Raw genomic sequence first — 26,794 nt, 5'->3', positions numbered from 1 at the left:
GCTGTAGAGGTTCCCTGCAAGCCTAGGTGACCTGAGAGGAAAGGCATTGCGGGATCAGCAGAGGGAGAAGCTCAGGGCTCCCCGGGATCCCGAGAGAGTAGCAAAGAGTGGAGAGCGAGAACTGGAAGCCCTGACTCTTGAAGCTGGCTTCGTGAAGCCCACCTCAGATAGCAGGAAAGGGAAATTCGGATTGGGACTGTGGAAAGCACAGGGCTACATCCAGTCATTGGGTCCCACCGCCTGTCCCAGTGAGTGGAGCAGTGAGGATGCCAGCCACCACGTTTGCTGCCGCAGGTAGCCGGTTTTCCTGTGAAGGAGTGTCCGGAAGATGCTGTGATATCCTAGGAAGAATGTGTTCTAAATCTCCTGGGTGGTAGTTGGCCAGAGGGGAGACAAACAGCAGGGGTGGGAGAGGAAAGGATAGGATCTCCCTCGCCAATGCTAGCTGTCCAAAGTGAGTTCTGGTTGGAAACGAGAATTAGCGGGGTGGCATTGGGCACATAATTTATTAATCTGTGCTTCAGTTTCCTCATCTACGGGATAAGGTTGGACTAAATAGTGGGCTCTTTCCAGTTCTGACCTCATTATTCTCCCAGAAACTGCTCCTAGTTGCAACAATGCTTCCCGGAAGTCACCGCAGTTATCTATATCATCTCTAAGGAAGAACAGAATGACAAGTTTGAAGAGAAAAAAAAAAAAAAGGAAGCGAATTTGTCTTTCCCTGCATAATTATCAACATTATTTTTCATCATCCAGCATCAGAAGTTTATTCTTACTGAAGAGTGCGCGGATGGTGTTCAGGGAATGTGACAAACATTCATAAATTGATGCTGAGGCAAAACAAAAACGTGTAATAGTGATTTTGGTATCTACAATTGTCCAGAGTATGGAAACAGGTAATACTGTTTTATTGTTTTTCAGGCTGAAGATATTTGTGACAACATTATGTGTATTCACCTATGTTTCTATGTTTAATGAATACCTTGTATAGCTATATGAGTTTATACATATAAAATTTTATACATCAGATAAAATACTCTATATGTGCATATATATACTTACATAATGTATATATGTTTATATTTATAAAGAGAGTAAGATAGTGCAAAAATGCAAATATGGCAAAAATGTTAATAATTAGTGAATTTAAAATAGTCAGTGAACGTGTATGTAACTCTAGGTATACTCAGGTAACTGCTATTTAAATGGTCAAAGCATTGCATTTGAATGGAAACGAGCTTTTAAATCAATGAGATGTCAGAAATGACTGCAATATTTATACTAGTTATTAAGGGCATTAAGTATAGAGAAAAACTTGACTTTACACGAATGCAAAGAATTTATGGGGAATATCTAGAATTAATAAAATGTTCTCTTTTTCTAAAGTAGACTCTGAGAGATTATTTTTCATTTTTGTTCATTTTAGAACTTTACGTTTAATTAGAAAAGCATCTATAATTTCGACAGCAGATTCTAGGCAACAGCTGCGGGAACTCATCAACGGCTCCCTGCTTCCAGCTCATTGGCTGTTGAGTGAGTAACAATCCTCCACCCAGAGTTGGTTAAGGCTCTGCCAATTCTCCTTGTTTATTAGCTATATCTAACTACATTTCGTTAAAGCTGAAGAGTCAGCTTTATGTTTACTATTTTGATGAAATAATTCACCACATCAGGGTTATTTGAACTTTGACTGTCCTTACGTTCTGTTCCATATTTGACACTGGAATGTAGAGGGTGGGAGGTATGTATAAAACATGATCTTTCTCTCAATGCGCTTACAGTCTAGGACATGGGTTGCATTAGTCTAAGGACCGACTTTCCAGTTCTGGGAATAAAATTGGGAGCAGGTTCTTTTTTCTCTAAAGGTGTGGATCTTTTTGCAGCCCCATGAGTATGGGTAAACCCCTAGGAAGCTTTGATGCCACCTCCAGCCCTTCTGGGTGGAGCTCCAGAGAAAAGCAGGAAGTGGGGGTCATTCTGACAGCCTGGAGCCTCCCAGCAGGTGCACACCCTGCTGCCTTGGGCTACCCTGCAGAGAAAGTCGAGGGGCCCTCCCTTTTTAGGGGGTCAGTGGTGTAATCCTGACCCACATCAAGAAGGGCCAGCTTTGAGGGCCTGGGCTGCCCACCAACCCTATTAAAAGTATTAGGCAAAAAGTCAGTCCCATGCTTACATGTCAAATGTGATATTAGAACCTAAATCTACGCTATTCTTTAGTAACCGACTTTCATCAGCCAGTGTTTTGTCTCGGTATGTTTGGAGGACAGTCTGATGACTAAAGAAAGCATGTCTGAAGTCTCGTTACATGATTTTAGGGAAGGAGCAAGCTCCCGAAGATTATCCTGGGACATCTACCAAGACACAGTGATGTCAGAAAAATAACGCAGTTCAAAGCAGAATGAAATAAAAGCTAAATAGAATTACAAGGTATGTGTTTGGGGAGCACAGAGACAGGAATGAAGAAGGTTGATTCTGGAACAACCAAGGGAGGCTTCATAAAGACGGGAGCAGCTTTAGAGCCAGGTCCTAAAGAGTGAGTGGGATTTTCAAGTAATAGAGAAATGGCTCCTGGACACAGGAACAATGAGAATTCTAAATCTTAGATGGAATAAAATGATACTAGGAGGAAGCAATTTGCCAAATCCAGAATGTAGGAAACTCTGCAGGACAATTTACCTTGTTTCTTTAGCAAGTCAATGGAGGTGAAAGAGGTGCTAGTGGAGAGATTATCTAGATTGATCGATTGATTCATTCATTCATTCATTCACTTACTTACTTACTTGCTTGCTTTCTTGCTTAATTACTTATTTATTTATTTTTAATGCCTACAGCACCTGGTCTTCCTAGGTAGTCTCCCATCCGAGTACTAACCAGGCCCGACCTTGCTTAGTTTCTGAGATTAGATGAGATCGGTCACATTCAGGGTGGCATGGCCATAGACAGGATTATCTAGATTTAAAAAGATCTACTGAACCTCATTATAGCAGAATTCTCTACTATCCCTACCTCCTCCTTCCCTTCCTCCCACCCTCCATTCTTTCATTCATGTATTTGACAAATACTCAGTATTCACTATATGACAGGCACTGGGTTAGTCAATCACCACTGTGGATCCTTCCCTTACAATGTTTCTCCAGTTGGTCCTTTCATTTCTGTCCTCCCTCCCCACTTCAGTAACAAATGCCCAAATTATAGCAATGGTCTCCGTGGCGATCCCACTCCCTTCAGTCTCATACCTTTTCCACCACAATCCGTAAAGCTATGTAGAAGTTGGTCTGAAATCAGCAAATGTCATAGAGCCCTGACAGAGGCTACCTGGTGACTGGCCTGCATAGGAGGTTTGCTTGGCACTGAACTCCACAGAAAGGGGCTCCATGGAAGATAGCTCACAGACAAAAATGATAAGACAGGTGGTGAAGGCTTTGGGGAGATGAGATACATTTTTTGTCCTCATGGTGCTTATAGTATAAAAAGGGAGCAGACACACATTAAATCAATAATCACACAAATCATTATTTAATTTTACTTGTGTAAGCTCTCCTCTGTGAAGGACAATACTTATGTAAGGAGAGAGTTGATTAACCTGAGAACTAAGCAGGAGCTACGGAGCTAAAGGAGGGCTGGTTTGGGGAGGGTTGATGGGTGGGGTTGGAAAGAACACCCAGGCAGATGTGACATGGGCAAAGGCCTGGAGACGGAGCTATGTGGAAATTTAGAGAAACAGAAAACCCTTAACCTATGAATGGACTCTAATCAGGGGAACCACACAACCTTATTTTCATTTCAGAAACCACCCCTTGGCTGTAGTGTGAGAATCATAAAGGCACGTAGGACGTAGGACGGAGGTAAAGAACAGTTGGTGGCTGTTATGAAAGATCCAGTGGGGGGGTCACGGTGAGTGTGAAAGCTGTGATGGTGTGGACAGACAGGAGGGAATGGATTTGACAGATATTTAGGGGCTAGATTTGGCTGTGCTTAATGACCAGTGATTTAGATGTGGGAAGTGAGGAGAAGGGAGTTCAATGAATGACTTCCGGAGTACTGGATGGAGCAATGGGCGGATAGCGAAATGGAACACAGAGGATCAGGTACGGTGGGTGGAAAGGGTTAGGGGCAGCTGATGAGTTTCGTTTTGGACACATTTAGTTTGAAGTGTCTATGGGGATATCCAATAGGCAGAGGGATGTGAGTGTGAACTGCCAGAAAAAATTTAAAGCTGGAGTTACAGGAAATATCAGAAATCAGGTGATGGTGGGAGGACTGCAATTGATAGCTCACACAGGGAAAGCGAATTGAGTGAGAAGACAAGAGGTCCAGGACCAAGCCCTGGGAAACACGGATATTTAAGTGAACGTAGAAAGGAGAGGTAGAATAAGAGCCTGAGAATGACCAGAGAGGTAGAAGAAGAGGAATCAGAACAAAGTACACGCTGAATATTCTCCATTTGTCCCTCTGAAACTACTTTCTACCTTTCTCCATTCTGCTCTGTGGCCTGGAAGGGTGACCTCTGTGGACTGACCCTCTGGCTTTCAGAAGTCAGCCACTGGGAAGCACTGTCAGGAGAGTGGAGGGCGAGAAGAGAGGTGATTATTCTCTGGGCTTTCTCCTGCTGGACTGTGGGTTGTTCGTGGCTATGTTCCTCTACCAAAGATCATGGTTTCTGCTTTGTACCCATAGCTGCAATTCCTTTTGTCTCTTCAGGCCTAAGGGTGGGAAAGGCTTTCCCCTGTTGCTAGCTCTCAGGTCCTTCACCTGCCCTTGCCAGTTTCCCTTAATCCCGTCCAGATCTTTCCAAGTGGTTCCTTCATTCAACTCTTTCCAATCACGCCTGTTCCTTGCCATCTGTGTCCTGCTGGGCTTCTCACATTTATAGTCATGTCACAAAGCCACAGAAACAGAATGTCAAGGTGGGAATAGTCTACAGCAGAAGTCCCCAAACCTCAGGCCACAGACCGGTACCAGTCCATGGCCTGTTAGGAACTGGGCCACATGGTAGCAGATGAGCGGCAGCAAGTGAGCAAAACGTCATCTGTATTTGCAGTCACTCCCCAGCACTAGCATCACTGCCTCAGCTCCACCTCAGATCATCAGTCATTAGATCCTCATAGGAGCACTGGTCTCTGGTGCCAAAAAGGTCAGGGCCTGCTGGTCTACAGTGCCAAATGCTGCAGAGGTTATGCATGAGGTCCGTGCCGCATGGCATTCGTAGGTTGTGGGCAACCTCTACTAGCACAGGCTAAAGGGACGGTGGGCCTGACCACAGTGCCCTGAAGGGTTAGCAGAGTCATTAACTGCTCCTGCGAGGATCTTAGCTGTGGTATTTGAGGAAACTGCAGAGTGGTGTTGGAGGGATTCAAGCACGCTTTTGGCCTGTGGGAAGGAGCTATTAGACAGGGAAGGATTGGATGTACCGGAATGGGGAACGTAAGTGGACCCACGCCCAGGACTACAGTGAAAGCAGACAGAAAGGAGTATCAACCACAGAACACTTGCTTCTTAGATTAGAGGAAAGGGGCGAGTGTAGCTATGGCTAGTAAAATGTTTACTGTTATAGGGTAGAGGAATGAAGGAGTTTCTTCTTGATAGCCTAAATTTTCTCAGTAAAAGTTTAAGGACAGGGAAATTTCAAAATAGTAATTGTGAACGGGGGCAAGGAGATTAATCAAGGACCAATGAAAGCCTCAAAAGTTTGCTAAAATAAATGAATAAATAATTTATGGAAATGGTGTAAACCAGAATATAGAATGTCTGGCAAAATGATAATGTCATGAGATGAAATTGGAAGGGTAGGATGTGTCCCGATCATGGCATTTGGTCTTTATATATAGGCAATGAGGAGCTATCAAAAGTTGAATAGTGGAAAGATGAATAGGATATATTATTCAGGGGCGAGTGAGAGCCAGAAGAAGTACTAAAGGTCATAAAGAGGGCTTAAAATAATCTAGGTGATAGATAGGAAATGTGCCTTATTTGGGGGTTTAGAGTAGAGCTTATTAAGAGTTACTGAGGAGCTAGGGCCTGGAAGACTAGTGGTGATGCCAACAGTTAGATTGGGGGATCCTTAGGGCCCTTCCCCAAACTCAATCACTTTCCATCCTAATCTACCCAAAATATACACTCTAGGTGAAAACAAGCTGCTTTCTATGCAAACACTGGTCGACATAAGTTGCTTAGCCCCCGTCTAGATTGCCATACTAAATGTCTCCCTGTAGAGACCAATAGGAACGTCTGCTGCACAGAGCTTAGAGGCTACTCAGACACAGGAAATGAAGGAAAAGGAGTCAGAGATAAGTCAGAAATTTTAACTAGCTTTACTGGGTGGATGTCATGATACTATTGACCAAGAAATAGAGTATAGGAGGTCAAGCATGTGAAGAAAAATGATGAATTTTAGGTACCAGGAGGATCTATGTGGATTTGTACAACTAGGGTTGAGAACGTGAGTCTGGAGCTTGGGAGGGAGATTGAGCCTTGTCATGCAGACCTGGGCATCATCTGTATAGAGCTGGCTGTGAAGCACTGGGGTCTAAGGAGCGGGTAAAGAAAGACTAGGAACAGACTTTTGAAAAATGCTTTAAAAGAGAGGAAGCAGAGGAGAAGCAGAGGAGAAGCAGGAAAGAAAAGGAGAAAGTGTCAGGAAAAAAGAGAACAGCTCCCAAGAGTCCCCAGGGGCGAGTTAGGCCAAGGAAGGGATAGCAAGGATCATGGTGGGGTCCCTTCTACTTTTACAAAAAAAAACAAAAACAAAAACAAAAACAAAAACAACTCTTCTCTCCTTGAAAATAAATTTTTAATTTACACTTTGTTCTACAAAATGATCCCTCTTTTAATATAACTTATTAAAAAATATTTAGAATTGCTCTGAATCCCTCCAATTTTGTAGCTTCGTGATCAGCCTCCCAAAAGCTGTGCTGTTCTCGGTGCAGAATCTGTTAAAATCTGTTCAGCAGTCCCACCTGAGTGCTTCAATCTGTGTTAAAAGATGTTACTTGAATTCCCTTTGATTTTGAATGTCCTTGTCTTTGTCATAGTAGAGCCAGTCCTCACCTAGAGAACCAGCTCCCATCAGGTTGCTCTCGGTCTGCATTTGAGTATAAAAGTTAGAATCATCTTTTTCCAGTTGCGACAGATTCTCCTCTGAATATCTACCCCAATCTCTGTCACTGAAGGGCTCCTGTGTTCTTAGTGAACTAGTTTTATTTGGAGGCTCTTGTAATAGTGGTACCTGGCTCTTTGGACCCTCTTCAAAATATTCCCCTTCTCCTCTTTCACACTGATGAGCTGGTTCATCACCACAGAATTGTAACTGTTGTGTTTGGCTTACATGGTCTTCTCTGGAACCACAGTCCGCAACAGGTCGTATGAACCCCTCATTTGTGTCAGTGTCCACTGGGCTGGAATTCATGTTGTACCCTTCAGAATCTTGTTGTGAGGGTCTTAAGTTTCCACCTGTAGTGATCTGGAAAGGAATACTGTTTTGGGCTGTGTCTGATCCCTGAAGGAAAGGTTCGTAGGTACAAATGTCTGAGTCATTCTTATCAGGGTCTGAGGAAACTTCAGCAGAACATGGTGGTGTTTGTGGTAAAATATCCACATTGAAAAATTCCAAGTCTCTAAGTGAGCAGTGCCACTCTGCTGCCTCGGACTGAAGAGCTGCAACATGATCATAAATGAACGTGCCAGGGGCCTTATCGCTGGAAGGACTATCGCCCAGAGATCCGGGCAAGGTCAACGGACCCTCAGATTGGGTGGTGTCAGAGGCACTTTCCAGATGACTCTCACGCAAACCAGAGTCTGGACCAGAAAAGAGAGGTTTTTCAAAACAAGCCTCCTGATTCTCACATTTCTCCTGAAACTTCTGGAAGGCGATATTGTCCTCAAGACTCTCGAATGATGTAACATTGGCCTTCCTCATTCTCAAGTCCTCCTCCTTCGGGGGCTCACGGCTCTCCTCACCATCTGCCCATCCTTCAGTCATGTTTCTTGCGTCCTCTGAACTTACTGAACTTAGAGTAAATAAAGACCCTTCATCAGAATCGTAGTTGGTGTCCAACTCGTACTGTGTGTCAGAAGGAACATGTTTTTGCACTGGTTCCTGGTTAGCAGGAGGGACGTGTAGGCCACTATATTCGGGAGGAATGACTGGTAGGGACAAGTCCGTATCTCCTGGGTCACCGAGTGTGGCCGAACTGTAGCAGGTGGATGGCTCTTCCTCAGCACGGGCTGCCTTGAGCCTTTGCTGCTGTGCGCTCAGCAAACTAATGCAAGTGCTCACCTGCATTTCCTTAGACAGCTCCAAAGGGAACTGTTCAGTGCCCTCTCTTTCCTCGCTCTCTCCAGTCCTCTGAGCTCTTGTATGTGTTTGCATTTTAGAGAGCACAGCTGTCATTTCTCTTGAGAGCGGTAGGTCTAATTCATTTGAATTCTTATGGATTGAGCCAGAGACCATTTGTGATCTGCCAGCCAGCACAGGGATGCCCACTGAATGCTCACTGAGAAAATCGTCCTGGGCCACAGTTTCATAATGTATTCCAAGAATATCATTCCTGTAGGTGTGGTCCTGTCCTGCCGAAACCTGTGCATTATTCCCAGCATTTTGCATTCCTTGAAGAACAGACCGTGCTGCACTGTCATTTGGAACCTTGTTATTCTCTCTACTTCCTACCCGGGTGTGGCCCCTGCATTGTTCTTCGCTCTGCCAGCTGCCAGGCTCCTTTCTGCTCATTTCTAGAGTTCTATCATAAATGACAGCAGCATGTGGGCTGACCTCCGTCCCCAAGAAAGAGTCTTGATTCTCACAGAGGTTTAGATCATGGCGAGTTTGGCGCGGATCCACCCTTGGATGCTGTATGTTCTCTTCATTGTAGAAGCCCTCATTGGAATATGCACTGTCTGAACCGGGGCTTCTGTCCCGGCATCTCTGTTGCCACAGTCTGTCAACACAAGGCCTTGTCAAAGCCCCCAGGCAGAAGGCCACGAAGAACGTGATGAACACCGCCAGGCAGACGGCCAGGGCCAGGTCCTGGGAAGTGGCTTCCTTTCTGCCAGCAGCTTGCTCGTCCTGGGGGTTCCTTGCCCATCGTGATGGCTGTCCCTGCTGTTCACTGGTATCAGAGCTGGCATGGGCCTTTTCCCCCAGAGTGGAAAAGCGCATGTACATTCCTTCCCGGTTCCTCTCGGCTTTGCTCCTTGTGAGGCTTTTCACATGACTTGGACTAGTATGAGGAATGTGGGTTTCCCTGGAAGCTCTGCTTTTGGGAGCCCACCGGTGCACCTCCTCATTCTCTGAAAGGGGAGGGTGAGAACAAACACTGAAATGAGAGTCCGGTGGTTTTAAAAGCTTCTGTGAGCCCTCAGTCCTTATGTAGCTGTATTTAATGTACACGATGATAAGCAGCTTTACTGAGATTTATTGATTGATTAATTGATTGATTGATCATCTAATGCCAATATTATATATATGGCTCTGCACACATTTACACATGGCTGTCAGGCTGAGGTCTGCCGCTCACAGGCCCTGGAGCTTGTGTTTTCTTAGGCTTCTTGACCAACAGGAGGAAAGAAGCCAGACTGGAGGGACAGCCTCATTGCTTCTCTTTCTTCCATATCCTAACCAACTACATGTTTGTGAGAACATTTCATCAGCTCCCTGCAAAATCTGCCTCAGCCCTACCCATGTTCACGTTATCATTTCTTTACCTTTCTCCAGTGCTGGTAAATAGCAAAGATATTCAGGTTTCTCACCTGGCTCTTGACATTCTCCCCTTCACACTCAAAATGCCAGTCGTGGCTCTTAGAGAGGAAGGGAACAAGTGTGGCTGACAACATTGAGACATCTCTCTGATCTTTTTGGATTTCTTTTAAACCTGGTACACGTGGCTATTTCTCCTTTAATGTCAGTCTTGAACAGAACAGAGTCCAGAACTCACTTAAAAAAAATCTGACAAGGATGTGAAGTACAGTATGAGGAATATAGTCAATAATATTGTAATAATTATGTATAGTGCCAGGTGGGCACTAGACTAATTGGGGGATCACTTTGTAAATTATACAAATGTCTAACCACTATGCTGTACACCTGAAACTAGTATAAAATAATATTGAATGTCAATTCTAATTGGAAAAAAAAATCTGACTTCCCATACCCCAGTTAGGAGTTTGAGATTTAGCCAAAATAGTTAGTAATAGAAAAAGCTTTCCAGAATGTTCAACTCCAGAACTTTAGGGAGTGGCAGGGAACAATCAAGGAAAAATATCTCCTTGAAATATGTATGTTTTGTGTATGTACAGGATTATATTTTAGAGTGCTAGCAAACATTTTAAATGATCATGTTTCAAATTTTAAAAGTTTTTTTTTTTTGATAAAAGTGTGATATTTTAGGGCTTCAGGACAAAATCCTCTTCCTGTGAAATTCTGTTTTTGATCAAATCTACTGGTTTCTGAAGCAGTTGAGCTAGGTTTCTTTGAGCACGTGAAGAGAATAATTTATTAACTGAGGAAAACAGATACCAGTGATCGTTCTATGATACAGCACAAGGCTGACTAATGCCATGGATCAGCACTCTTGCTGTCATTGTTTCAAATGGGACTAAATTCTTCGTGTGCTTTTTTCATTTTGTCTGGAACCTTTTCAGAGAGAGGAGGAACTACTGACTTACCTATAGACCTGTTGCAAATTACATTCCAGTTTTTCCTCCAAGATTCAGAAATGAAATTTTGGAAGACTGTCACACTATTGTCACACTGCCATTGGTTGTCTGCCAGGTCGGCCTCCAGATGGGGAAGTTCTAGAGCAATGAGCATCATAGGCAGGACGGTGGTCAGAGCATTGTTGCTGAGGTCTACAACCTGCCCAAGGAGAAAGAAATTTAGGACAGTCTGAGGATAAAGACTTTTAGAGACAATAAATGTGCTACAGATACCGTTTATAGGTCTATGGAGGCAATAAGAATTTAGTGCAGATTTGAGAATTAGAGAATAGTAGTGGGTTTAAACCTCTGCTCTGTCTCTAACAACTCTGTGTACCTCAGCAACTGTTTTACTCTCTATGAGCCTACTTCCCAGGGTTGTTGTTAGAATTAAATGTATGCAAATCTTTAAGTGTGGTGCCTATATTAGATGCCTAATTATTTTCCCTTCCTTCTTCCCTATGAGTTATGATTTGTACTGTTAGATAAAACCTAGACTCTCCGTTGTTATCAAGGTCTAGAATTAAATACAAGGTCTAGAACATCTATATACATGGCGATGTTGAAAGTGGAGAAGATACGGGATGATGAGGACTGGAACACAGAAGAATTGTGGTTGACCAGAAGTAGCAAGGACAGGTCTTTTGCATCGAGTATTATCTCAAGGGTAGTAGTACATTTCTCTGCATCCACAGCTACTTAAAACACACAAGTGACTAATTTTTCTAGTCTAATTAGACGTGAAGGGGAAACAGGGAAAAAAAGCTATTTAGTGGCACTAGAAACAGAGAATGATCTGTTGACATTGGCACTGGCAGTGGCATGATGCAGCAGGGAAAGCATAGTTAGGTTCAGCTTCAGCCACCGTTTGCAAAGCACTGCTGCATACTGGCATTCTGCTGAGTGCTCTGCCTAGATTATCGCTAGTCCTCCCAACAGATTCCTCGTTTCCCCCTTTCTTACAGAGTAGGAAATGGGGCTGGGTCACACAGTATATCCCACATAGCCCCTAGTAATAGCGCCTGGTACATAGCAGGTGCTCAGTAAATAATAGAGAAAGAAATGAGTGAATGAAGTGGCAGAGTTGAGATCTGATCTGGCTTCACAGTGTGTGCAGTTTACTCCAGATCACACCCTCTTGGAGCCTGAGCGAAGGCCTGGGTGGCAGAAGCCTGGAGCATGAGGCACCAGACTGCGGTCTTGGGGTCTGGGGAGGGGTAGATGGTTATCAGAAGAAGAGAAAATCATAAAAGAATGCAAACCTTGCTGAAATAAAAAGAGGGCTATGGTGAAAACCAGAAAGGCTGAATCTTACCTAGGACAATTGTTTTATAAACATCAGGGAAAAAGCAGCATTGATATCTTGGGTTATATAAACTCCTAAAAAGAGCTGATTCAAACAAACAATCCAACAGCACCATAACCAAGGCCACTACATATAGAATCAGAATTCTCCCTGAACTTAGGTAGTGAGGGTGACTTTTCCAGTGTTGGGTAACTAAGCAGTCTTGATTTCCAAAGGAAGGTTGACAAAGCTAGAAAGTAGGAGACTGAGACTGGGAAGAAAAAAACTGCTTTGGCCCAGCCTTGACTAGGATCAGTGGTTTTCTTATGTATCCTTCCTCCAAAACAGAGCAAGATAGCCTGTTTTTCAAGTAGTTTTTTCTTTTTTTAATGCACGTCTGCATTTTTTTTCATTCTAGCAGCTATTATATTACAAATCATGGATATGAAAGCAAAACTGGAGACAGAACAGAAAACTAATAAAATGATTCAGAAGAAATAATTTCTGAGAAAAGATTAAAACCCAATAGTACAACCACAAGAAATAGCCATCCACCATTATTTGAAAGAAGAGTACATTATAGGAAGATTGAGAGAACCATATGATGTTGCTACACAAATCACTGAATCTACGAAGAATGGAATAAGATAAAAAAAAAAAAAGTAATGCTAATTTGAAATGCCAGTGAAACTTAATTTATTCTATCTAAAAAAGTGATGAATTCGTGCTCTGAAAACTCTATCTGGCTTCTGAGAAGAATACAACATGGGATGACATATTGTGTAGTGTAAGTATTAACTACATCTCCTGAAAAAAGAAAACCATCTATTTTAATCTGCAGCTTTCTGGTACCAAATATGTTCATCATGTTCCAAAGCCAGTTTTTAAGTTATTGCTAAACATGTAGAAGGAGTAATAAAGCAGATATTGTATAATTCTTGGCAGTTCAGGTGAATTGAGAATTATAGATGATTTAAAACATTCTTGGGTTGTTTTTTCATTTGCCTATAGTGCTGTGAGTTGAAGAAGACTTATATAGCACAATAAAAATGCATAGAAAATAAAACAAACATAGGGCAATCACACATACAGATATACTTATAATCAGTACACAACATACTAAGTGAGGTTCTGAGGCAGTCTGACAACCTGTTAGTGCTGATTTGGGGAGCACTGCCAAGTTAAGTGAGCTTTCTCATCTACGCTAATAATTACCATGGCAGACAGATTCTAAGATGGTCTGCAATGACCCTGCCTCCAAGTTAACACCCTTGGGTAATCTTTTCCCCTTGAGTGTAGGCGAGGCCTGTGACTTGGTTCTAACCAATAGCATATGGCAAAAACAATGGGATGTCACTTCCATGATTACATTACTTAAGATTATATAATGTTCTTCTTACTAGTAGGCGCTCTCCTTTGGGCTCTGAAGCAAGCTGACAGCTGTGAACTGTCTTGTAGAGAGGCCCACATGGCACTGAACTGGGGGCAGGCTTAGCCTGAGAGCCAGGGAAGAACTGAGCCCTTAGTCCAACAGCCTACAAGGAACTGAATCCTGACGACAACCACGTGAGCTTAGAGGTGGGTACTTCTCTGGTTGGCCCTTCAGGCAAGACTCCAGTCCTGGCCCATTCCTTGACTGCAGCCTCTTGAGAGGCCCTTAGCAGAAGACCCAACTAAGCCTTGCCTGGATTCCTGACCCACATAAATCATGAGATAATATATGTGTGTGGTTTTAGACTGCTAAGTTTGTAGTAATTTGTTATGCAACAATAGATAACTAACACCTATCCATGATCATCAATCATTCATTCATTCCTCTGTTTATTCGACAAATGTTTTTAAATATGTGTTATGTATTAGACATATGCTAAGCACTAGAAAACAAAATAGATGTGATGTATGTCTTCAAAGAGCTTACTGTCTTGTAGAAGGGTTATGAATCCTGCCGACAACCACGTGGGGATATAGGCATAACAACTAACCGTACCTAAAACTGAATCATTTCAGTTCTGATAAGGGCAATGTGAAAAAAGCGTATTATATTGTGTGAGAGTGTAAAAAAGGGCAACTAATTCAATCTGGAGGCCCAGGGAAGGCATCCTTGAGAAAGTAACATTGGAAGAATTAATAAGCTCTTCCAGGCAAAAGATCAGCAAGTGGAGAGGGCTCAAGGTGGAAACGCAGGAGTACAGCAAGAACGGGGAGAGCTGAAATGAGCCTGGAGAGGCAGGCAGCAGCCAGGCTCTTGTGAAAGTTTAGAAGGGCTTTAAAAAAAAGTGGCATAATCAGATTTATATGTTAAAAGAGTAGGGTGCTGTGGTCACTTTAGAATTTCTATACATAGTCTACATTTATAAAGAGCTTACTGTGTTCCAAGTATTGTTCGAAGCACTTTATATGTATTAGAACATTTAATTGTCACAAAACTCTATGATAAATAATCCAAGCCATCTCCATTTTACAGATGGGAAAGGCACACAGAGATTTGGTAACTTGCCAAAGATCATGTGGCTGGTAAGTGACAGTCTAGGTTTAAACCCAGGAAGCTGACTCCAAAGTCTCACCATTGCTTCACAAGCTACTCTTCAATAGAGGGGGGATCTGGGGAGTCATTCTGGTTGAAAGGGAGGGAGTTAGAGATTTATCTTGAAGCTATTTTTGAATATCACTTTACACAAAATTGAGGAAATTTCAGCTGTCTAAAATGACAGCCACTAGCCACACATCAGTCCAAATTGGGATGTGCAGTAAGTGTAAAAAATACACACTAGGTTTTGAAGACAGTGTGAAAAAGAGAATGTAAAATAGCTCATTAATAATTTTTATACTGATTGCATGTGTGGAAGATAACATTTAGGTATATTAGTTTATAAATTATTACTAGAATGAAATTCATCTGCTTATTTTTACTTTTAAAATCTAGTTACTAGAATATATGAAATGGCATATGTGGCTCACATTATGTTTCTATGGAACAATCGTGCCTGTATAAGGATGGTGGTTACAGATTGAGGGACTAAAGTTCTCCCCAAGGCATCTCAAGGTGCCACTCTGGAGGCCACCCTGGTATTTCTAAAAGAGCACCGAGGGGAGATTTTACAACATCCCCCAAAGAGGAGGAGAGTAGAGGAAAGTGTTTGGAGGAGAAGGACTGAAGCTGCCAAAACCAGAGCAGGGTTTTGGAGCTTTGGGGCTTCCTCACCATCACCTCACCTCACCCCTTTAGTGAGATTAACGGCCAAGGTACTCCAAAATGTGACATGGATTCTCCCCAATAAGAAGCTGACGTTTAGAACAGTATGTGGCACATGGGAAGTGCCATAGAAGTATGAGCTTTTATCATGATCACTTTTGTTATTCCATGCCCAATTTTGGTACGGAAGCCAGGATCACTAGTCCTGGGCTAGTGACATCTCAGCATCGACCAAGTTGCTTTAGAGGAACCTCCCCAAGTGTTCCGGATTGCTTAAGGCCCCCAGAATCTTTGCTGACCTTGCAGCTCAGGGAGGGAGCCTCACTAGTAGCAAAGATTTAATTTCTTGCCAACTGGCAAGTGGAAACTTGGAGTTGGCTTTAATTTGATTTAGAAAAACAATGTGCCAATTATTGATGCTGAGTATCATGTTTGAGTAAAATTCATGTACGTTGCTGAGGCCTTTCATTTTTAAGGCAAGAGAGAGGCTTCAGCAATTTTGGGGGAATCTCAAAATAGACTTACTTTTCTGATTAATAGTACTATTGGTCATGAAGAAACTCTTCAAAGTACATATTTTTCTAAGGTAAATTGCTCATATGTTTGCATATTCGAAATATTGTAAAAATTATTTTATGACCTGTAATTTTTTGAGGTCCTTGAAGGCTCTTGGATGAATTCTGAATATCTTGTTGTTCTTTAAATAGAGGTTCTCCAGTTGCAGGCAGTTGTGAAAATCAGACACACCAATTTGCGATATCTTATTGAATGACAGATCCAAACTCTGCAATGACTTCAGTTTGCATAGTCCTGTTAAAGTTAAAAAGCAAATTAAAATATAAACTGGTGATATTTACTGCACCATTGTTTGTAAGTATGAAAAATCATAGACAACCTTAACCGGTTTTCAATAGAGAAGTGGTTAAAGAAAATATGGTATGTCAATACTATAAAACACTATGTAGTCTTAGAATAGGGGCCGATCAACATGAACTGACTGAACAGTATAGAGTATAATTCCAATGTTATTGGAAAAAATAGCCATATGCAAACATATACACATATTTTGAACAAGCAGACAAAAAGGCCTGGAAGCAGGTAAACTAAGCCAGTTTTTATCATAAAAGTATGAATTTAAAAAATCTAACTTTGTAAGATGTGATAATATTTATTTGATAACATTTATATGATTTATTTATATGGATGAACTCTTTTGAGTTTTAAGGTGTTCTTTCTTTTATCTAGACATTCTTGTATTTTCAAAGGTGATAAGTTACAGCTAGATTTTGTGTTCTGGCAAAATAATCTAATTGAGTTTTTGTCTCTGCCTTTGTATTTCACTTGATTCCAGAGAATAACCAGGAGGCCCTGGTTTGGCATGGAAAATAAAGGTTGAGAACGAAGTGCCAGTCTTAGAAGTCTTCCAAATTTGGTTTCCCATATGAGTCTCTCAAAGAAGCCCTGCATTTTTACTTTTTTTTTCTGCTCTGTTCTCACATGTAGTCTGTGTCTTTAACCAACTGCTATATAACAGATCAGGTTGGTTCAATTCCAGGTTTATTCCTTGCCTACTGTCTGCAAGGTACTTACTGCGAGACTGATTATGCAGAGAGAAGATGACTTAATTGGAATGGCTGTACATCTATGTTATCATATGTTCACTTCATATGATACAGACTGTACAGACTAAGCCAGTGATCATTAGGACAACTCGATCAGGACATTATGAACAAAGCACTTGGTGCTGAGGACAAATACAGCACAGCATTCTTACAACTGGTTGAATGATATGAAATACACACAAGAAAATTTACTAGTAATACAAAGTAGTTATACCCTGATCATCGGACTATCTGCTCCGTCAGGTGACTAGTCCCTTAAGGGCAGAATTCATATCTTTGCGAATTCTTGCAATGCCTGGAATATAATATGCATCCAATAAGCCACAGGTTACAGTGTTTGAACTGCACAGAGATTTAAAAAAATTATTGAGCCAACAATAATGATTCAATACAAAAAATTTGCATTTCTAGCTTCTCTTGAAAGATTGGAAGTTCCAACTGGCATAAGACAATGTTTGTCTGGAGCTGAATGAGGGCTGTCTGCTTTAAATGAATATGCACTTCTCAAAGAATATTTCTTTGTACTCATGTCTCTATCAAAAATAGGAAAACAAAGGGTAGACGACAAAGCCTGCATGTTTGAAAAAATGGGAGGGAACCAAGGCTGATATTCGGCTGGCATATGCTAGTAAGAAACATTCCCATACTGGTTTCTAACATGGCTTTTGCTGACTCGTGTTCTGCCCCATCCCCTGGTCAGCCCCACTGTACGGGGCACGTCAGTATTTCCACCCTGGAGAAAATGTGTCTTTGTGGAGTGAAGAATATTCCTATATGTTTTAATATGCAAATATATGGGTTTGTGAGAAAAAAAAATGCAACACAAGACACCAGTGTGAAAGAAGCTATAGTTTCCTTAACATTTTCATGATACCTGCCTGGCCTATATAGGGATGTGAACTTATGGTTCCTGCAATTTCTCAGTGAATTGAATACGAACTGAATATTAATTGAATTGAATGTGTCCACTAGGAGTTCAGTGGAGGGGAGATCATGCCTAGCTTTGGAGTGCAGGGAAGAAATTATTTAAAACCCCTATTTAATTGTGTACCCTTTTTGTGCTCTGAGCATTTCACAAACATCTCTTTTTAATACTCACAAAGCCCTGGGAGTTATTACCATTTTGCAAAAGGCAAAACCTAGGTGCAGTGAAGTTAAGAACTTGCCTGCCCTACCTCATGGTAGCTGAAGAGGTAGAGCTGGGACTGAAACTCAGATTTAAAAAAAAAAAAATTATATTGGTTTCAGGTATACAATCCATTGGTTAGACATTTATATAATTTATAAAGTGATTCCCTCGATTACTCTATCACCCATCTGGCTCTACACATAGCCATTACAGTACTATTGACTACATCCCCCATGCCGTAATCTACATCTCTGTGACCATTCTGCAACTACTAGTTTGTACTTCTTCATCTCTTCACCCTTTTCATGCAGCCCCCAGCCCGTTCTGTCTGGCATTCATCAGATTGTCTTCTGTATCCATGAGATCAGGTTTCATTTAGAAACTCAGATTTCTTAAACATTACCCTTTAACCATGCACATTTCTTAAAAAAAAAAAAAAAAAAGACATGAGCAACACCCTGAAAGATAACTTGAATTTAGAAAAGAGAAAATAGGCTGAGGTAGGGCTCTCTACACAAGAGAAAGATACGGGCCATGGAATACATAAAATTGCCAAATGTATTGGGCGTTGTTTAGTGATTCTACTTGTGTCAGTCATATAGCAAATATGGTACTTAAGATATTGAGTTTTACTTCAGCTCTGTTTGTGATTTTTGATGTGAATCAGGATATATCACTTAAGGTTTCCATGGCCCAGCTTCCTTTCTTAAAAATTGTTTCTCACAGGTGGAATTGAGATCTATCTTTGATTACTATGATCTTCAAGTATTTTGAACTCAGTGCAAGTGAGGTGTAACAGTTTAGATTATTGTTCAGCAAATATTCACTTCCCTGTGAGCAGAATATATTTCCCCATCCTACTGAGTTGAGTTTGATCATGTGACTTGCTTTAGCCAATGAGATGTTAGCAGACATGATGTGAGTAAAGATTTGAAATATGCTCATTTGGCGGGGCTTGTTCTTGTGGCTTCTTCCAAGAACAATGTCATGAAAATAACCTGCTATGATTAGCTTGCTGATTCAAAGACAATGAGAGGTGTGACCTTGTTGTTTAGGGTCTCTCAAGATGGAGCTGGGAAATTTGAGTAAACTCTTCCATGATAGTTGGCCACATTTCTCAATGGGGGAAAATATATTCTTTTAAAATTTTTGCATGGTGAATCAATGTTGAGTGAAAGAGGTTGGGAAGTGCATGAATGGCTGGGGCTTGGGTATCAGTGAATAGATTCTATGTTTCAAGAGAAGAGAGTTGAATGTTGGGAGGAAAATACGATGGCACTTTTGCAGAGATGAAATTATTTATTGAACTGCTTGCTAATGATCACATAGGCCACTGGAGGCAAGAATTTGATTAGTCTTTGCATTTAAGTGGCCAGAAGCAGTTTTATTACTTCCAAGAAATTATCTCAGTGTCTAATAGGAAAAAGGCCACAGAAGGTATGCCCAGACATTACACCATCTTAGAAACATTCTTTTGGACCATAAACTTCTTAAATGCTCTCCCAAGTGTGATAACCTGATAACAGAGGAAATGATGATATTCAGGGGTTATGGCTTCAAGTTCAAAGAGTATTAAGAATTGGAATAGAGTCTAGAATGGCCCTAGGTAAGATACTTGACTCATAAGGCCAGCCCTACAGGTGAGCCAAAGACCTTGCCCTATTAGCTTAATGACATGCATGCATTTTGTTACTTTATAACCTGAACTGGTTTTGAAAACATTGGTTATTGGTATTTCCACAATCCAACAGCAATCAGGATAAAATGTTTAATTCCCTATAAATGAAAAGAATACAACATATTTTTGTCTTTACAATACACTACTTATGTGTTTTTACTCCACCAATTTCAAAATCAGGTATTATTTCATCTCATTTCTAACACATTTCTCTCTTGGATTCTGAAATTTTGTAAGTTAATTAGTGTCAGGCTGTCATACTAGTCTGTCAGCCTAACTGGAATTATAATAAGTGTTGGTCTGACAGATTTCCAGGTACTCTATGGGCACTCTGAAAAGACTGCTTGATGAAGGTGGGAGAGTTTAACTGGAGACCCATCCCATTGTTTTTAATTTTTTAAACTAATTTTTCCATTATTAACACTGTACTCCAAAAATATAGGAGGGAGGTAGAATGATCAAGGTTAAATTCATGTCCGGCTTCTGTTTTGAAAATTGCATTGGCTGGCACCTCCTCTGGGTGTTTTCCCAACATGGAGCTTAGTGGTGACATCACAGTTGACTCTGAAGACAGCGAATTAGCTGACATTGGATTTGTCAATGTGATGTTTCACCCTTACAGAAGTGGGCTTTCCTGAGTGAAAGTGACTTTTCATTGGCTCTATAAATTGTCACCATTTTAAGATATGTGGTACATGATTCATAAAGGTACACATATACTACAAGTCCAGTTGCTTGATTTCTGCTTTCTCAGATATCTCTAAGTTATTATTTTAGATGAAAGCAAACACCTATATAAGTAGACACAAATGATTCTTGACTCATGAATTTTAGTGGGCCAGAAGTCCCATTCACTGCAATAGTTATTTAACATTTTAAAAGATAACATGAGACTTAGACAAAAACAAATTTATTATTTGTTTCTAAACAGATTGTTATTCTCAATTTGTACCAAGGGAGTAATTATAACTAATATTTGCAAACTACAAGGTTACAAAGTACTTTTCACATATTTTAATAGCTGCCATTTATTACGCCAAATACTATGGTAAGTTAGGTTCTTGAGATACATTTTTCTTTACTCTTCACAACAATCCTATGAATAAATATCACATTATCCAGACATTACCTTTAAACAGGTTTAGAATAAAGGAATCAAAAAAGCTCAGAAATAGCATGGCACTCTAGACAGCACCTTTCTCTTACCAGCTTTTCTTCTCCAAAATAAGATTTCAAAGTCTGAGTTATCCAGCCGTAGTCACAGAATCATAAAATGGGAAGGGATGTTAGAGGGGACTCAACCCAGTAAAAACTGAAAATGTATGATGATTTCAGGAAAATAATTCAAATCACAAAATGCCATAGATAAAAGAACTCTGAGTTACATCCAATTAGATCAGGGCTTACACTGGACTTCCATCACCCATCCGTTTCATTCATCTATGGTTTCATTTGTTGGAATTCTAATGGAATTTCAGATGCAGGATTAGCTAATTTCACTTTTTTTCCTTTTTTCCCTGATATTTTGGGAGGCAGAGTTTAACTCAGAAAAGGAAGATGGGGCTATATCTGCATTTTATAGGTATATTTGGTCCTTAAATGAAATTGTACTTGCCCTAACCTCCTATTAGCTCTAGGGGAATTCATCTATTTTATGGAGATATGATCACCATTTCTCTATTTACTCTTGTGGTGGGATAATATTTTGACATATTAATCTTTTATCTCTCTCTCTTCTCTTTCCCTTTCTCTCCATTCGAGCAGAAAGTAGGCTCTGTGTTAATTGTCCCAGGGGAGGCACAATTGCAAGGCACAACACAGAGGAGCCTACAAGCCTTTCTGGCTTTTGTTTTCCAAAGGCCTAAACCTTTAGAGGAAAGGAATTTCTGGAACCAGACAGATGATTTTGAAGAAACAACAGGGGGAAGAATTTTCTCCAAACTGAAAAGACTGAAAGGAAATGTTCTTTGGGTAGCAGATGTAAGGGACACACACACACACAAACACGCACACACTTTGATACCTTGTCAGGGTGTAAGATTCTAGAGCTGTAGTACAAATCTGGAAAAAGGCACAGGAAAACTCATGAAAGATTTATGTTAAGTACAAGTACCTTACAGCCCACCCCCAACTGATCCTAGGAGAATGAAGGCTTAGAATCAGAAACTACGTTGAGTTATGGACAGTACAAGGTTAGATCTCTAGTACACTTAAATTTGTGGGTTGAGATTCACATCAACCATACTAGTTAAAACATATGTTATCATGGATATGAGTAGCTATAACAATGTTCATCAAAGAGTTACAGAAAACAAAAGGGGAAGAACTTAAATGTTGTTTGATTAAACCAGTTATATGTATATATGAAAATTATTTAAAATATTATTTATGAGATTGCTTAAATAAAAATGTTCAAAATATTCTGTAACATGAAAATACAAGTTATAAAATATTATGCAACATGATCCATTTAAAATAAAAATACGTATGTAGATGTGAAAAACTTCAAGAGTATATATTACATGAAGGACTTTAATTTTTTCCTTAAAAAATTTTCTTTAAATCCTAATGTTCTACAACTAACAGGTATTCTTTTTATAATAAGAGCAGTACAATAAAAATTATAAAACAAATTGCAATTAATTTACACTTTACATTGATATTATTACACTTTTTTCCATAAAATATTTTATGGAAAATGTCAGGGAGAGAAGACTCCTACCCTTCTCACATAATTCTGCTGATATGATTACTGGAATAGTGATTCCTGCCAGGCTATTATTGTCAAAATGATGCTTAAAACAAGACCAGAAGCTAGAGAAAAAGAATAAAAAGAACTGAAAAATGAGAAAAACTAAATATGCATAATTTGAGATAGAGAAAAATATTAATGTTTTTACACTTTATTTTTTAGCATAGTGTCTTATACAAAGTAAGTACTTAGCAAACAGTAACCAAGACTGAAAACAAATGAGGAAAGGAAATCGTCCAGCACTCCTGAATGTAAAAAGAAACAAACAGGGCCAATGAAGCTCTGGCTAATGAACCCGATTCATTTCTAAATAAAACACTTGTGGATTAGTTAAGGAACTCCAACATGTAGTAGATTATTAAATGTCAGAATTGATGAGAAGTTATTATAAGCGGGTATGTGGGGAAAAAAATAAGAGGGTATGTGGAGTATCCTGTTAGAAACCAAGGTAAGGAATTCTGATTTTTATTAGATGATGAGAAAGTTTACATATTAATGTATAATATTAGCATATTTCTAGTCTACATTTGGAAGACGACTCAATAAGTAGACACGAAAAATATTCTAAGAAAAAAATTATAAATATGGCAACACATTCAATCTGATTTGTAATACATATTAAAAGTAACTTATTTCTCAGTGCTTTTCTATATTTAGTCACAGATATATATATATGATCATCAAAGTAGATAATTTTAAATCATGTATTATTATTCAGCTCTTACATACTTCCTAGTGTCTCTCGACAAATTCATATAACATTAAATTATAGTAATGGGAGGTTTAATTACATCAACCATAAATTCCACATAACTGCAAATTCTGTGAAGAAACTCCTCTTATTATATTTGCTCTTATCAAATTGTTTTACTTTCAGGTGTTTCCTCGAAACTGAAAACAAACATGGAATTCTTATTGACATAAAATATTAACTCTCCACACACTCATTGTTTCTTGATCTAGTCCATCTTTTAAGATTGTACTTACCCTTGGGAATGTCACTGAGTTTATTTCTTTGAAGAATTAGGAATTTCAGAAATAGAAGCCCATTTCTCAAGTTGCTTCTCTGGCGTTTCATTGACGAGGACTTAGGACTAGGTAGAGCCAACAAGATGGCGTGAATGGCATTATTGTTGAAGGTTAATATTTCCAAAGCATGTAAATGTGCACGAGGGTTTATGGTTATTTTCGATATGAGATTGTTACTGAGGTCCAGATGTTTTATATTCCATTCATTTTTCATGGGAAACTGTAAGAGCACCCTAAAGAAATTGTAATTTACATCCACTGTGGCTGCTGTTTGTGATATGTCCACAGATGTATCAGGCTTTCCAGTAAAAGAACAATTTGTCAGAAGATATCCATTCCATTGGCACTCAGAATTGAATAAAATACTGCTTTTTCTTGTTGGGTTTGTCATTGTTCCAGGAAAATAAAGACTTATAGCTATGGCAATGACTCTGAAACATAGGTTTTTCATAGTGCCTGGAGAAAGGAAAATGAATTGACTTATTTATAATAACTTATGTAAAAACTAACAGCAAAGCAGAAAATTTAATTTAGATTTAAGATATAGGAAAATTATCTTGCTTTGATTGCCAATGTAAGTGAATCTTTGATTTCCTAGAAGTTTCTTAGAATTTCTTAGAAATTGAGACATTAAAATGTAGCTACCGAAATGATATAGCTGAAGTATACAGTTACATTTATGTCACATTCTAAAAAAAGAACTCTCCTGATTTTTCAGAAAATACATATTTACTTTGGCCTCACCTCTGTGTCTGCTTTTCCAGAATCATCCACACTGCAGTCAGCTTTGGAGTGAGGGAATCCTATCAAGATTAAAGATGTTTCTGCTTCCTTGCTGGTCCTGAGTACTGAGCAAAGTCTGTTATGCTTATCTATGACACTGTAATCAGCCATGTGATTTATTATGTGAGTGACAAACCATCAATTACACTAAACTGTAGAACTGTATGGGTTGAAAGTTCAACTCACAAAAAGAGACTCTGACTAGAAAAACTATAAGCTTTGTCTTTGTGACTTTTCAAATCCTTTTGAAATCATTTAGATACATTCAACATAAATAAAATGAGTTATAAAAAAAGATACATTTGGAAGACAACTCAATAAGTATTTTATTAAGACATAATAAAATATAGAAATATCAAGTACCTTTGTCACTAAAGTTTCTTGGGAAGCAACTGAAAGTTTTAAAATAAGTATCTACAAATTTCAATGGCTAAATATATACACAAAAATTTTTTTAAAGAAAATTAATTTTTGAGATTTGTTTTAAACTAAATTCCATTAAAAAACCAGAGAGCATACAAACAACCACATTATTCAGTATGTAGGTTTGCAACAAAATGTCCCTTTTTGTTCTGATGGGTTTGGCACTATTGTTCTCATCACTAATCCGAAATGCTGGAGTGGCTTAACTGTTTTTCCTGCCACTACCTCTCGACTGTCCTCTTTCGTGGTCCAACCTGAGATTCTGAATGGTTATTTCTCCATAATACTGTTTTCCTCATATTCTTCCCTCATTCAAAATCTTCAAAGGGCTCCTTCGTGCCTATAGTCCAAACCCCTCAGGTTGACATTCAAGATTACGTTATCTGGCTGAACTTGTGAACTAGTTAGATAAGTACATGTGGAACAGCTACAAGATGTGGCTGTGCACAGAACTGTATGTGTACATCTCATGCTAAAATTAGCTTTTAGTTCATTTCCAGTTCCAAGCTCACTGCCTTTTCCTCTCTTCGGTCTAAATCCTACATATCCTTACATCTCAAATCCTGTAGCCTGAAGACCCTTTTTCTAGCTTTAGCCTCTATTTTGTTTGTTTTCAGAAATCTTGCAGTAAATAGTTATTGAATGAATGAATGCATGTTAGTAACATGGTTTGAAAGAATATCGGTATTATCTTGCATTGCTATTTCTTTGCTTTGTGTCTGTTTTTAACTCACAAGAGATTCTTGATGTCTTTAATGACTAGAACTATAAGTTTTGAGTGTATGTATGTATATACACACACACGTATATGTTTTCCCATGGTTTATAAATGAATGTATGAAGTGAATGAAATTTACCATGTAACTTTTAGCTTTGGTTTCATACTAGGTCAATTCTCCCATATTTTGAAGGGCATCTAAATTCAGGTTATACATAGTGATGAACTGCAAAGGTGCCCTGAAGCATGGAGAAGTGATTTATTTTTATAGTGTACCTCTTACATAATACCAGAAATTGAATTGATTTGTACAGTAAGGTATTTGTTTCTATATTCAAAGCTGCAATCGTTATATATACAACTGTATACCAAGCTAATGTAACAATATCAGCAATGACAAAAAAAGTAATTCATAAGCATATTACTTTGCAGCGTTGAAGAGAAACACATGGTTGAAAAATACTTATTCTTAAGGGGACATGAATTAAAGATTTTCATTGACATGGTTCTTTCTAACTTGAAGAGATCTGTATATTCACTAATAGATTTGAGTTCAAAACAGCTAGGTAATGATAATCTTATGTCTTACAGTGAAAGGTATTATTTTATAAAGAAAAATTATATATACTACATATAAACTTATATGTATCAGGTAAGGAAGCCCTGAGAAATCCAAAAAAATTTTCTGAGTTAATTGAAAACAATTAGATAAAATGTAAATCTTTTAAATGGACATATTCAAGCAGAAGTATGAGGAAGCAGTTAAAACTTCTGGGTGTGTGTGTCAGAGAGTGAGAGAGAGATAGGGAGAGGGCAGTAGAAAAAACAGAAAGTAGAAAGGAAATAAAGAGTCCATTCTTATTTAAAAGGAAGAGAAGTTAAAATAATTAGAAGAAAAAAAGCAGAAGAGGATTTTTTTTAAGCTGTAGAAAGAACACAACAGTGATACACTTTCTAAGGCATACCTTATGATCCTTAGGTAGTTTTCAAATGGGTCTCTATCTGGATCAAGCCAGGTGGGAATTTTAGACAGCCTGTGAGGCTCCACCCACCTGCCCATGGAGCCTGCCCTGTGGGAGCCTTCACCCACTTTCATTACCAGGCTCTGGCCTCTTGCCACAGTGACAGCGTGCACATTCCCCTGGGATACTGAGGGAGGAGCCACCGGAGAGAGGCCTTCTGCAACGCACAGAGGGTGGGACTATCCAAACTGAAACTGTACAACTTTTAATTTTGAGTTCCGGGATTCCAGAGAGGTTACAGAAATACTCATGATGTCCCATTCTCAAACTATGTTTAAATTCATCATATTCGTATCGATTAGGTAGAAACCTGATAATGTCTTAACCATTAAAAAATTAACAGCGATTGACAGAATCTTTATTGTAAACAGAGGTCATTAATAGTTATTACAAACTGAATTAAATGAAACTCAAGTTAGCAATCTTAAACAGATTTATAGGTTGATTTTTGTATGACACGATTTGTAATTT

At 39.4% G+C, this 26,794-nt stretch overlaps 1 protein-coding gene, 1 long non-coding RNA gene and 1 pseudogene across 5 annotated transcripts; 1 reads left to right on the top strand and 2 right to left on the bottom strand.

Annotated features, from left to right (window-relative positions):
• The first annotated feature begins 488 nt into the window (after nucleotides 1-488).
• Nucleotides 489-12,752, top strand: LOC111741360. The gene is made up of 4 exons (XR_002780974.1): nucleotides 489-896; nucleotides 1,427-1,533; nucleotides 2,316-2,427; nucleotides 12,393-12,752. It is a non-coding gene; the product is annotated as an uncharacterized LOC111741360 (long non-coding RNA).
• Nucleotides 2,823-2,941, bottom strand: LOC111741394 (annotated as a pseudogene).
• On the bottom strand, nucleotides 6,772-26,794 carry LRRC66 (leucine rich repeat containing 66). Of its 4 annotated transcripts, none has more exons than XM_023532117.1 (6): nucleotides 26,267-26,794; nucleotides 24,122-24,257; nucleotides 23,336-23,833; nucleotides 15,808-15,977; nucleotides 10,660-10,849; nucleotides 6,772-9,285 (listed from the first exon to the last, which is right to left on the bottom strand). In XM_023532117.1, exons 3-6 carry the CDS (start codon nucleotides 23,826-23,828, stop codon nucleotides 6,986-6,988), a joined length of 3,153 nt encoding a protein of 1,050 aa, XP_023387885.1. In that variant the 5' UTR covers nucleotides 23,829-23,833; nucleotides 24,122-24,257; nucleotides 26,267-26,794; the 3' UTR covers nucleotides 6,772-6,985. The 4 variants fall into 4 exon arrangements, with proteins under 4 accessions (XP_023387885.1, XP_023387884.1, XP_023387886.1 ...); XM_023532116.1 differs by having other exon boundaries at nucleotides 24,122-24,225; XM_023532118.1 differs by having other exon boundaries at nucleotides 24,122-24,218.

Source organism: Pteropus vampyrus, unplaced genomic scaffold (genome assembly GCF_000151845.1).
Source record: "Pteropus vampyrus isolate Shadow unplaced genomic scaffold, Pvam_2.0 Scaffold77, whole genome shotgun sequence".
NCBI classification, from domain to species: Eukaryota; Metazoa; Chordata; class Mammalia; order Chiroptera; family Pteropodidae; genus Pteropus; species Pteropus vampyrus.
The sequence above is the reverse complement of the archived record's forward strand: the minus strand, read 5'-3'. Positions and strand labels throughout refer to the sequence as shown.

Coding starts and splice junctions, on each gene's coding strand:
- LRRC66 (XM_023532117.1), bottom strand. CDS start 23,828: ATGAAAAACCTATGTTTCAGAGTCATTGCCATAGCTATAAGTCTTTAT. Junction 15,978..23,335: donor ACTCAGTGACATTCCCAAGG/GTAAGTACAATC, acceptor TAACTTTAACAG/GACTATGCAAACTGAAGTCA. Junction 10,850..15,807: donor AGGACCTCAAAAAATTACAG/GTCATAAAATAA, acceptor CTCCTTGGGCAG/GTTGTAGACCTCAGCAACAA.